Genomic DNA, 14,004 nt, shown 5'->3' with positions numbered 1-14,004 from the left:
TTCGTGTCCCCACATCTCCATCAGTAACCCCTCCCTGCGGTCCCTGCGTGTCCTCTCATCGCCCCATCGGAAACTTCTCCCTGGGGTCCTCCCTTCCCCCCTCCCAGGGTCCTTGCGTGTCTTCTCATCCCTACCATTGGACGCCCCCGCCCCTGGGATCCCTGTGTCCCCCCACATCAGTAATCCCCCTTGGGTCCCTATATCTCACCCCTAATGCGAGCTCCCTGATTTTCCTGGATTTTTACTATTTGGGACCCAGTGTGTGTTGCTTTTAGGGTACCTCCTTCTTGTATCTGGGCACTTATCTCTCAGGGTCCCATTCCCCCACTTTTGTGTGGGCACTTTCCTTCACTCCCCAGTGTGTACCTCCCCTGTCCCCGGGGGTACCAGCATTGGTGGTGGTAGCTGCAGTAGAGAAGCAGTAACATGGTAGAGAAGCGGTGCCCACGGCTGCAGAGGGACAGTGTGTACCGCTGGTTCTCAGAACTGCCCTCCCCGCAGCGGGTGGAATTTCTCTGTGGCCTCCTGGACTTGTGCATCCCACTTGAACTGCGCTTTCTAGGTGCCTGCTTAGAGGACTTGGCCCGCAAGGACTATCATTCCCTACGTGACTCTGAAATCAAGGCTAACAACCCTGCTGACTTGGGTAGCCTCACTAACTTGACAGACGAGGTGGTACGTAGCAAACTGCTGGTCTCCCTTGCCTTGTTGGGGTCTGCACACCGAGAGGCAGCTGGAGTCCTCTTCCGCACACTTACCCACATTGATTCTGTCATCAACAACTATGGGCTGCAGCTCAACGAGGGCCGCACTGGGGATGAATTTCTCTTGCTCTTCACTATGGCGTCCAACCACCCTGCCTTTAGCTTCCACCAGAAGCAGGTACTGAGGCAAGAGCTTACCCAGATCCAAAACATCATGGCCAGCACCAGCAAGAATCCCAGTATCCCCGCTCTTAGCACCATGGCAACCTACCCTGGCTGCCATAAGGTGGGTATTGCAGCCTCGCACTCTTCCTTTCAGGGCTTGGGTAATATCTCAAACTGTTTTCTTGAAGGCTTAAACAACATAGCCACATCTTTTCTTCTTCCTACCCCTCAAACATTCTCGTGATAATTGACAACCTAAGGGAACAGCAAAAATCAATTGTCTAGTAGATGGGATGGTCAGGGATTCATCTAGGATCCTTGGGATCTGTGTCATATTATCAGAAGGGGGACTTTCATCAGTGAGTCATAAGTAGATCAACAGAAATGGGCTTGAGCTGACTGGACTGCCTCACTTCATGGGTAGCAGATCAAAGACTAGCCAGGGAGAAAGACATGGAAAATCTAGCTCGAAATGAGAGTAAGCATCTGTCTTCAAGGATTATGGACTGGAGGGGGTAGGAATTAGGTTTGTTAGAAGTGTCTGTCTGGTGTCAGTGAAATTTTGGTGAGTCTAGGTCCCGTTTAACCATAACCCAGTAGGAGAGACTATCTAAATGCTGAACAAAATTGTACTGGAGTGGTACTTAAAGTGGCTGCTTAAGGGACTGATAAAACTCCTATCGAATTCAGTGGGAGTTGGATCTTTGCCTGAGATGGGAAGGTACGTGTTGGAGGTGTCTCGTAACATAAGTTTCCTTCTAATTGTACATTCCTATGGATACTGCTGCCTTAAATTTGAAAGTTTGCATTTTTTTTTTTTAAAATACTTGGCTGTGGACATCTGGGTGTTTTTCTCAACATTTTGTTTCCTTGTCTCAAAATAGATGGAGCCAACAGGCAGAGGTTACAGGTTTACTTTTTGTTCAATTTAATTTTTTGTTGTGAATGAAGTATAGATGGAAAAATATTTCAGTACAGGCTATAAGGATATAATTAACTGCAGGAGGAGCCTCCATACGAATACTTAATCTTATGGTTTCTATTCTGCAGAAGAAGCATGACATCAAATCAAAATAAGGAATAGAACAAATATACAGACCTCAGTTCCATCTTCCACACTCTCACCTTCTTGGTGGTTAAAAGTAAACTTTACCGCATACAAAAGTTCTGTAGAAATAGGATCAGGACCAAGTGAACATGCGCAAGGAATAGACATGAATGCCTCTCAGAGCATACCATTTTGGTCTTCACTAATAGTATAAAATTTTTCAGCACCGTTTAAGCCATTCTAAGATGGTTTTAGAATCCATTCTACTGTTCTTCCTGGTGGCAATAAAAATTACCTTCTGGGTAGTCACTTGCCCACTGTGTTCAGAAGAACAATAACCTTTGCGGGGAGGGCAGTGCATTTTAAACATGGAATCATACGTATGGTATTGAAGAACACTGATAGTTTACATCGTAACAAAATTCTCTTTAAGGGAGTATAAAAAATTAGTGTCACTTTACTGTATATATTTTCATTGTCTTTTGAAGTTAAGAAAATCTGTTTGAGACAAATTCAGACTTGTTTTTAAGTGAAGGCTGCTAAGCTGTTCAGATGCTGGTAGCTAGTTAATACTTTTTAGAACAAGAAGTTGGCTTAAATCTATAGTTGGACAAAGAGCATGGAAAAACAATACATTTCACTCAATCCAACCATGTTTAATTGTGCGCAATTAAATCCAAACATTGCAGGCTTGCATGTTGTGGTGATGTGACTTGATAACGTTTGCATGATCACAACATCACCCAGAAGAGTCAGCGCAGGTGCCAGGAGAAGATAAGCTGCACTGGGGCCCCAGCCATCAGAGCTCTATAAAGCAGCCCTTCCCCATCATTTGTGCTGCTTTGCCTGAGCACAAGCTATGCTGGGTTGGTATTTGATGTCAGCTAAACTCTGAGCACAAACTCCTTTGGGTTCATCTTAAACGTTGAGACTTACCTCGTCACAAGATGCAGTGGAACTGCCTTAGACTTCCATGCTGTTGTTACAGTGCATAATTTAAATAGCCTAATGACTTATCTGAAGTGTCTGTGACTTTAAAAGGTTGTGGTTTTCTAGCCAAATTGAAACCATAGTTTATTTTATTTTTTGTCCATATAAAATCTAACTATTACTTTGCGTTAATGTAGTATTTTTATATAAATTCCTTGCTTTTTATATTTTGAAAAATTAAGAGCAACACTGCATGTTCTGTCATCCAAAATAAGCAGCACAGGCGCTGTGCAGTTATGTATATAGACCTTTGAACACATCGCTAGATAAATGCACTCTGTGCATACTTATATTGAGAGGGAAAACACACAGGCAGTGACTGCCATTTTCATTCATTTGTAACTTTGTAATGTTTTAGTGAATAGGAATCTTTATCGTTCAAATTTGAATTAAAAAATGAAAACACTTGAATTATCCATGAGCAGCAGTGTCTGAAAAATATATTAATACATGTATACCACCTTTATTTTTTTCATGCTCAGGTAACTCAAAAGGAGTCTCACATAATTTTACTAAAATTCAAAAGCAAACAAACAGCTCACCTTCTCCCCAATCCTTTCTGGACCGTGAACAAGTATGAGAAACTTCAGGCCAAAGGAGTAATTTTGGAAGGAGCTATAAACCTCTGAAAATGCATTTATAATTAAAGTGACTCTTCCAGCACAAATATAACATCAATGCTGTCATGGTACTTGAATGACGTTTGCGTCAGCATGTTAATGTTCTTTCCCATACCAAACAAGACACACCTGGGAAGAAAAAAATGTGTAATTGTCACTGCTGAAATAATTACAATTTACAATCAGTGAAGTGTGCGCATATTTTGTAAGGATCAGGAAGAAAGGGATAATAGCCATGAAATGGTAAACTCATTATATACAGGGTTCCATGTTATATGTTTACATCTGGAAGGAGATTGCATGTCCGGTCTGAGGTAGATCTAGATGTTGGACAGTTCTGGTTCTGTGGATTGCTGATGCAGTCTAGTCACTTAAGGTTGAGGGTGAACCATGTCATATAAAACTTGTGGTGTTCTCTGAGATAGTAAGTAAGTGTAACAAAATTGAACTAATTAATTCAATTTTCTGGGTGTCGAACAAGTTTTGCTTTAGATATCCACTGATTTAGGATATATTTTTTATTTTTTACTATAGATGAAAACAGGTTGATAATATCAGTTTTACTCCCACCAATGCGAGGATGAGGGATTGGGAGTAATGTATTTCAATAACTTTTCCTCCTCTACCTGTCACTTACATAAAACAATTTTGAGACAGGACCAAGAAATACTATACAATGGGGCATTCCAACAAACAGCAAAATAAGGCTCCCTTAGGTGAGTAACATTTTGGTCATCAGTCCTTCAACTGATTCCATGTTGAGGAATGCTCACTGATTTCACTGGGGCTCTGTGCAGGTGTAGGGATCTGACTGTGTGGAGTCAGCTGCAGAATCAGAGCCTTTTACATAGTAGTTCTGAACATATTTTGTTTGCAGTTGCAAGGAAGTAACACAGTCAGTGGTTAATCTGATACTGTAGTTGTGTGATTCTGTTGCAAATTGATATCTTATGAATGGTAGGCCAGTCAGCCTCCAATTTCTGTACCAACATCTCTGTTCTAAGAATGTAGCATATAATATCTATCAGTCATATTATTCCATAGGCTCATTTAAAACTTTGGAAATAAGCTGCTTAAGAGGGTTTCTATATTGACCGCTGGATCTGGTTTTAGTGATAAGGTCTCACTTTTAGGTGCATGCAACATAGTTTTGTTTTTATTTTGTATTGCTGCAGCTGATTGAAGGACCTGAGAATAGTTTTGAGGAAACAGTAGCTGAAATTTGTAATCCTTTTATGGAATCAGATTTTGAAAAAATACATTTTTTATTTTTATTTATTTATTTATTTTTATTAAAGCTGAACCTGAGTCCTACAAGAGGCATATCTAGGAGCTCTCTGGCTTTATCCCAGTCTTGCAAAAGAAGGGCAATAGTTGGATTATTCTTAGCACTATTGGGTAACTCTGGTTTTAAACTGAATTTTTAGCCTCCGATCTATCATGAGAAATTATGTCTTGTTCAGTCATTTATTATGTTAATACCCGTTTAGGCTAGAAATTGAAGTGTTCCCCTTCCATTACCACATGACCCAGCCAGGGACTTCAAGACAAGTGGGTGGTACCCCAGATAGGACAAAGTGAGCCCTAACTTTCTCTTAGGACACTCTTCATCTGAAATAAAAGTGTGTACCGCAGGAGACTGCACTGTTTTACCTGAACCAGTCTCTAAATTGTTTTAGTTAAATCAGTGCTCAAACTGTGTGTAAACCACTCATGGAAAAAGCAAAGCTAGCAATTGTTAACCACACATAACAAACATTCCAGTGTGTAACTTCAAAGCTGTTGAACAGCAACCTTGTTTTAAAGTATTTAACCACTTGGTTAAAAATCTGTGTTTTTAAATATATGATTTGAATTGCATAAATTGAGATGCTATGATTCTTTAGCTGGTTATTGGGACAGGGCCTGTCTCTTTCTGTGTGTTTGCGCAGCACCTAGCACAATGGGGCTCTGATCCTGATTGAGTCCTCTAATTATTACTCCAATATGTCTAATAATAACTTTTCCCTTGAAGCCATGTCCTGAGTTGCAGTCTATTTTGTGTTTTGCCATTTTGAGGTTTTGTTGTTTTTGCCGAAAACAAAAGAAGTGCTAATTCTAGAGATGCTATTCCCATGAGTATAGTTGTAGATTATTTTCAATGACATAATTTAGCTGTTAAAATTAGCTCTATATGAAACTTGGAAGAGAAGGTTTGTTTGTTTTTTCCCTCTGAAATGTTCCATATTGGTAAAAGGGGAAGAGAGCAGGATGAATCAAGAATTACTTTGCCTGTATGTAAATGAGGAGAAATATAAAAGGCAGTAAAGACAATGGTGTTGGGCTCACCCAAATCTGTTTCCATATATGCATCTTGCGTGAGTTTTGCATTGAGTATGGGGGGCAGCCACTGCCAACCTACTTAGCTTTTGGGTAACTGTTGAAAATACAATTATATACCTCAACAGTGTTTGAAATCACTGATACTTTTAAACTAAAATATTGCACAATATGCAGTTTTAAAGCCTTCATAACTAACTAAAAATGATCCAAAAGTAATCAGACCAATTGCTTAGGAATAACTTTTTAATTAAAGAGCTGTAGAATCAATGATATACTAGAAAATTTCGCTTTTAAACATTGGCTGGCTTTCCCCATCCCCTATTTTCTTGTTTTATATGTGAATATTGTCACTGTCTAACAGCATTATTTAAACCTATATTCACTATTTTAAAATATGGATTTTTATCTTGTTCGCATGTCCTTCTGAATTTGTGAGTTGTTAGTGAGACCAGAGTACCTGTGAATTATTCCAGTGAAAAGGCAAACTAGAAGTCCATTCACTGCCTGGTTTGCACTTCAACAAATATAAGGCTTGCCTTTCCTTCTCTTCCCCTCTCACCTCTGAAATGTGATGCTGGGAGTTAGCAGCTGCAAAAGAAGCATAACACTATTTTGATGCCTAAGGCCTAGTCTACGCAACAGAGTTAGATCAACATAAGGTAGCTTACGTCGACCTAACTCTGCAAGTGTCTACACTAAAATGTAGCTCTCACCAATGTAACTTGCTCACTACACCAACTTAATAACTCCACCTCTGCGAGAGGCATAGCGCTTAAGTTGATGTAGTTATGTTGACACACTGTCAGTGTACTCTGTGTTGCTTACATCAACTGTTACTGCCTTTCAGAAACAGTTCCACAATGCATCATGCTGGCAGTTAAATCAGTGCAAGCGCTCCCGGTGAGGACGTGCACTGGCGACACAAGGAGCGTTGTGTGGACATGTAAAACTGATTCAATTATTGTGGTGGCTGTACGTCAACGTAACTTAGGTCGACTTAATTTTGTAGTGTAGACTTTCTTTCGAGTGTATCAACCATAGAAGCAATCAGTACTGTCACCTGTTCAGCTGAAATGATGTTAGCACAGGTGGGAGTCTTAGCATAGAAAAGGCCTCAATGGCCAGATGATTTTTTTAACCACAGTGTTGATTAAACATGCTTTCAGTAGATTTAATTAAGTGGTGATAAAATCAGATCTGGCTGCAGGAGCCTACTATTACCACTGATGCTAGCTGGGAATTGTTTTATAAACCTTCCAAATTTAGAGATGGTCTAAAGGTTTAGAGAAAGACGGACAGACAAAAAGCCCTATACTGGAAGTCTTGGATACTTTCAAGTGGACCAATAAGATGGACCTACGTGGTACTTAGTGCATGTGTCAATGCGTTTTGTTGCTTTCTTTGTAGATATGAATCTTATCGTGACTATCTGCAGCTACAATAGTACACATATGTGCTCTAATTGTATAGATGGTGGGTCTGCCTCTTGCTACTGGAGAGATTTTGCCTTTTAAAAAAATTATATAAACAAAAGCCCTATCAAAATCATAAAGAGAAATCTATGCACATTTAATCTCAAATCATACATTAAAATACTGTGTAGTTCAGGATAGAGACCTACGTATCAGCTAATGCTGATACGTGCCCAAGTCACTGTTAGTATTAAACTGTCTTCTGTTGACTGCTTTACTATTTAAAATAAAAGTTGTACTGGCAGAATATAGAAGTCTATACTTGCATGAACTTTTTTCTGATCTCAAATGGAAAATCTAGAAAAGGCCTGAATCCTTTTAAATGGTTTATACATTTGAAAAGATCTGACTCTTTTATGCAGTAGGTAACTAATTTAGGTGCTCAAAACTGCATTATGTATCAAATATTAGTGCCGATTCAGTGAGTGGAGGGGAAAGATCAACAGTATTTGCCATTTTTATTCTGTCCCACCCCATAAATACTATAATTCAGAATTGCATGAAAGCTGTGGAACTTCTGGTCTTGTGCTGTTGTGTCCTCTTGCTGTTTAATGATGTATTTTTAAAAAAAGAAAAGCTGAAGGCTTTTTAAGGAAGTTTTGTTTGCTTTACAGCAGTAGTTCAGGTGTTGTGTGTTCTGGAAGATTCTATGGCCCTGTGTGCATTATGGAATTTTAATAAAGATTTCTGGACAAAGGAAATCTTTATTAAAGAGTAGGGCTGTCGATTAATCACAGTTAACTCATGCGATTAACTCAAAAATATTAGCAGCGATTAAAAAAATTAATCATGATTAATCGCACTGTTAAACAATAGAATACCAACTGAAATTTATTAAATATTTTTGGATGTTTTTCTACATTTTCAAATATATTGATTTCTGTTACAACACAGAATACAAAGTGTTCACTTTATATTATTATTATTAATTATAAATATCTGCACTGTAAAAATGATAAGCAAAAGAAATATTATTTTTCAATTCACTTCATACAAGTACTGTAGTGCAATCTCTTTATAGTGAAAGTGTAACTTACAAATGTAGATTTTGTTGTTGTTACATAACTGCACTCAAAAACAAAACAATGTAAAACTTTAGAGCCTACAAGTCCACTCAGTCCTCCTCCTTATTCAGCCAATTGCTAAGACAAACAAGTTTGTTTACATTTACAGGAGATACTGCTGACTGCTTCTTGTTTACAATGTCACCTGAAAGTGAGAACAGGCATTCGCATGGCACTTTTGTAGCCAGTGTTGCAAGGTATTTACGTGCCAGATATGCTAAACATTCATATGCCCCTTCATGCTTTGGCCACCATTCCAGAGGACATGCTTCCATGCTGATGATGATCGTTTAAAAAAATAATGCGTTAATTAAATTTGTGACTGAACGCCTTGGGGAAGAATTGTATGTCTCCTGTTCTGTTTTACATGCATTCTGCCATACATTTCATTACAGCAGTCTTGGATGATGACCCAGCACATGTTAGTTTTAAGAACACTTTCACAGCAGATTTGACAAAATGCAAAGAAGGTACCAATGTGAGATTTCTAAGGATAGATACAGCACTCGACCCAAGGTTTAAGAATCTGAAGTGCCTTCCAAAATCTGAGAGAGATGAGGCGTGGAGAATGCTTTCAGAATTCTTAAAAGAGCAACACTCCGATGTAGAAACTACAGAACCTGAACCACCAAAAAGAAAATCAACCTTCTACTGGTGGCATCTGACTCAGATGATGAAAATGAACATGCGTCGGTCAGCTCTGCTTTGGATCGTTATCGAGCAGAACCTGTCATCAGCATGGACACATGTCTTCTAGAATGGTGGTTGAAACATGAAGGGACATATGAATCTTTATCACATCTGGCACATAAATATCTTGCGATGCCGGCCGGCTGCAACAATGCCATGCGAACGCCTGTTCTTACTTTCAGGTGACATAAACAAGACGTGGGCAGCATTATCTCCTGCAAATTGTAACCAAACTTGTTTGTCTGAGCGATTGGCTGAAGTAGGACTGAGTGGACTTGTAGAGTTTTACATTTTTATTTTTGAATGCAGTTATTTTTTGTACATAATTCTACATTTGTAAGTTCAACTTTCGTTATAAAGAGATTACACTACAGTACTTGTATTAGGTAAATTGAAATATACTATTTCTTTTTTTACAGTGCAAATATTTGTAATAAAAAATAAATATAAAGTGAGCACTGTACACTTTGTATTCTGTGTTGTAATTCAATATATTTGAAAATGTAGAAAACATCCAAAATATTTAAATAAATGGTATTCTATTATTGTTTAATGGTGCGATTAATCATGATTAGTTTTTTTAATTGCTTGACAGCCCTATTAAAGAGTCAGCATTCGCCACACCTTTGATTAAGGTCTTGTGAGCATATAATACACACACAGTCATAGAATTTACGGTGAGAATGGACCACCAGATCATCATCATCTGCTCTGTGTTATGCAGAATGTTGTTCAGCAACAGCAGGGATGACTAGACTTGACGTTCATGGTATTTCTAAGGCCTTTTCTACACTGGAGATTTATCCCAATTCCAGCCATCCGTGAATAGCCATCTGTGTAACTGCACTGGTATGAGCCCCTAGTTAGATAGGGCAAGCCAAGCAGTGATTTTTCACCATTGGAGATTACTGCGATTAAAACCAGGGTATGCTGCTGCTGCAGTGCAAATCACAGCTTTCCATTTCTGTACTAGACTGGGGTTGTACAAGTGTTGCTACATCGATGGCCAGAATTCCTAATGCAGAAAAGGTCTAAGATTTAAAACAAACAAACAAAAATCAGAAACACCTAAAAAGGCAGGGGCAGGAATTTATTTATGAATCATAAAAAAACAAAGGAGGGCACAAGCCAGACTCTTTAAAAATCCTTTGTAGCTCACCTGTAAATCTTTCTGCATTTAAGAAACTGAAAGAGAGATTCCCTCTCATGAGGGTTTATTCCAAGGGTGTGTATTTGGAATTTGACTTGCTTACACTAGTATTAATGGCCGGCCTCCAATGAAGCTACACCGAGGCATACCCAAGTGTAGGCAAGGAAAGCCATGATTTGTGCCAATGAAGCTTGCCCCAGACAGTATTGGCCATTGATTGTTGGATATGGGCAAATTCCCAGTATAGACATTTCACTTTCTGAGGCATTTAAGCCCCAATCTAGCAAAGGTCTTAACTACATGTGTAAATTTAAGAAGATGAGCAGTGGTATCATGGATTTTAAAGAGAAAAGCCTATATCTAAGATCAGTAATGCCCTAGTCTTGCAGACATACCTGTGAATAGTCCCTTTCACTTCATTGGGACTACTGGCATGCATAAGGTTACTCACATGCGCAAAAGTTGGCAGAACTGGGACCTCAGACAGCATCCTGGAGCCTAGCCCCTGGTTTTATGCTTCATGGATCAAACTTAGAATGGTGACCTAGTCTCCTATTGCCAGTTAGGAAATTGACATGTATAACACTGAGAGGGATGGATAGATTCTTTTTATTTTTTATTTTTAATTACTTGGAAGCCTAAATCACTCAGGGTACACTTTTTAGAAGCAACTATGTACCTAAAAACCCAGAAAAGAGGAGAGACTCTGTCCCAATCTCTAGTCTTCAGCTGTAAAATCTTTTGGTTGAGTAGGTGTTCTAAAACAGTACTGTAGTATCTGAATGATCCCACAAAATTTAGCTCATGCTAATTAGAGAGTGAAAGGACTACTATTTAACTTTCCCCCAAGCCTTTATAAAAGATGGAACAAAATTGTTAAATATTCTCAATATGTGGCCCCAAACCTGAGAGGTATGGAAATTAAAAAAAAAAAAAGTAAATATCTTAAATTGCGTTAGAGGAAGCTATCGGACAATGTAATTTACAGAGTGAAAAATTAGTGGAGCCCATTACTCTCTAGGATTCCTGCCTCCCCAATCCTTAGTTATTTTTCATATCTGTAATATTATGTGGATTTTTCCCTCAACAATAAATAGGAAATGATTGTATTCGTTCATGCAGCTCTTGGGCTTGAAGCCATTAGATGCCACTTAGTGCTATTCTCTTATCCAGTCTTCACTTCGTATGTTTTTAGTCTAATTATACTCTGAATATTTATGACTGAATAGGCAAGGAAATCAGTATTTATTTGGCATAGAGTATTAGTGAAAAAACATCCCCCATGAAATTTCTTGAGAACAAGTTGTTCCCAAAAAAACACCTATGTAATCTTTTCATAAACTTGGAGAGTATAAGTAGTCATGTTACACATTAGATAGTGTGCTTTAATTCAGTCCAGGCCAACAAATAGTTTTCACTTAAACCGTCTATATTTTGTGTTCTGGTTAGTTATTCTGAAAGGGAACAGATAATTACTGTTCTACTTAAATACTTACCAAGTTAAATTTCCCATTTATGAACCCTGCTGTTCTCATGAAAAGACTTGGTGTAGTAAATCGACTGTTATACATTCTCACTGGGTAGCACAGCTAACAATAAAGCTGGCTTCAAAGATTTACCACTTCCCATACTTACTTGAGCCATCCATGCATTAGTGAGAACATTTTAGACTGGTAGCTCTTATTACCTCTTTTACAGCTACAGTAGGGGTTGTCAGTATTTCCATTGTGAACTTATCTTTGTGCACTGTAATACATAGGAACCATGACATGAGAACCTGAACTCTGAATTTTCTTGCTATTTTAAATTTGTCAACTGTGATTCTGTTAACGGGGGGTTTGTACTTAATGAATCATTATATATAATTTCTGCACACAACCCCCCTCAATGAGCCACTGTGTATCCAGCTTCCCCCCTGCCGAATCCTCACTGAGCTGCCTGCACCCAGATTGCCCCCCACAAAACCCTCTCACTCCACACCTGGATTCTCGCACACTAAGCCCCTCCATACTTGGATCCTGCTGAGCTGAGTCTGCCTGCCCACACCTGGTGTACCTGGCATGGAGGGGCAGGGCCCTGGGGTGTTTCCAGGGCAGGCCCTGCCCTTGCGCTTTCTTAGGGTTGGGTGCAGCCTCACTGCGGAGTCCGTGCCCTGGGGTGGGGTGTGTGTGGGGGTGTTGTATGGTGGTCTTTCATCTTCATGCAACCAGTGGCTTGTGCTTCCCCACTGCCATGCTGGAGCCTCCACATTTATTTATCAACAACATTTGCAGAATTTTAAAATATTGTGTGCAGAATTTTTATTTGCTTAGCGCAGAATTCCCTCAGGAGTAATGTGGCTGTAAAAACATAATTGTGTGTAAATGATATTTTTCATGTCAGTTTTCTTCTAGGACTGCAAGTTTCACAGTTCATGCAATCCTAGGATATTGCAGTGTGTGTGGTCCAATCAAATATCACTTATTCTTTATTTTTAAAATAACTGGCTGATCTGAAAACATTACTTACATTACAAAACATTTTTTATTGAAACTTTCCCTTTCTCTAGAAAAACTTCAGTGATAAGCAACGTCAAAGGATATGGAAGTCAGTGGAAAAACGTTATTTAAAATCTGCGTGTAGACTTTTAAACAGTCATAGTGAGCCGGACCATAACACCATTAGCTCCCTAACTAAAGTGCTCCATTTGGAACTGATTAGGGTGTTGTGGTTGAACACCAGTTTGAATTGACTGTACTTTGATGCGAGAGTGAGTCAGATAACATATGAATTCAGCTGGTCAAGACATGGGCTAAATTAATCTTTACCAAAAATAACAAAAGGATTTATGTCTTCCTGGGAAGAATTCAGATTTTGCGTATAACCAAAAATGGGTGACAGCAATCCTTACTTGGGAAAACATCAGTCTGCTTCTTGGGTTAAACTTTCCACTGCCAGCAGCAGGTTGGAGTCAGCAGAATGCCCAGCCCTCTGGAACGTGTCTCTCCAGCAATCCACCAGAGTCTGAGTTTAATGAGCTTCAGAAACAGTGCATGATTAGCTCTTCGATCAAGCCTTTGAAAAATTTTAGTTAGGGCATTGGGGATTTGTGTGTGTGTGTGACTGAGCTACGGGTTTCATTGCTAGCCTTTTAATCTGAAAGCTTTGTGTGTGACTGTTTTACAGTTATTCTTATGGGTGTAAGGCACCTGCATGCTTGGCTGTAGGCATCATAGGGCTGGTCTACACTTACCCCCCAAATCGAAGTAAGGTACGCAAATTCAGCTACGTGAATAACGTAGCTGAATTCGACATACCTTACTTCGACCTTACCGCGGTTCAGACGCGGTCCACACGCGGCAGGCAGGCTCCCCGTCGACTTCGCGGTTCTCCTCTCGCTGAGCTGGAGTACCGCAGTCGACGGGGATCACTTCCTGGTTCGATTTATCGCGTCCAGACCAGACGCGATAAATCGAACTCGGAACTTCGATCCGCAGCCGTCGAACTACCGGGTAAGTGTAGACTAGCCCCAAGTAAATGTCTGAATTAAAAAAGTAAAAGCAGTGTAGTGATGTTGAAGAGGAAGACAGGACTTGTAATCATTTCTGTTCCAGCATCTCTCAAGATTTTCTCCTATAATCTGCCTTTCCCTTTTGGGAGCCCTGGTGGTGTTTTTTAAAGCAGGTCGACTTTTCTAGCACAGGTGTAAACTGTTATAGTTTGAACAAATGAGTTCTTGAAAATCTGCACTCATAATTCCTTCACTTGTGCACTTAGGTGTTAGAGCCTTAAAGTGTGTG

General features: G+C 39.5%; 1 protein-coding gene across 1 annotated transcript in view; it reads left to right on the top strand.

The window, feature by feature from the left end:
* The first annotated feature begins 6 nt into the window (after positions 1-6).
* The window catches only part of LOC113409593 (zinc finger CCHC domain-containing protein 14-like), an 85,695-nt gene continuing 71,697 nt past the window's right edge, over positions 7-14,004 (top strand). The window contains exon 1 of the mRNA XM_026663705.1: positions 7-990. Within this exon, the coding sequence (XP_026519490.1) occupies positions 427-990 (564 nt within the window). The 5' untranslated portion in view covers positions 7-426. The remainder of the gene's footprint in view (positions 991-14,004) is intronic.

This window comes from Terrapene carolina, unplaced genomic scaffold, assembly GCF_002925995.2.
Source record: "Terrapene carolina triunguis isolate 2854851 unplaced genomic scaffold, T_m_triunguis-2.0 Scaffold33911, whole genome shotgun sequence".
NCBI lineage: Eukaryota > Metazoa > Chordata > Testudines > Emydidae > Terrapene > Terrapene triunguis.
This window is presented reverse-complemented; position numbering and strand designations above follow the sequence as displayed.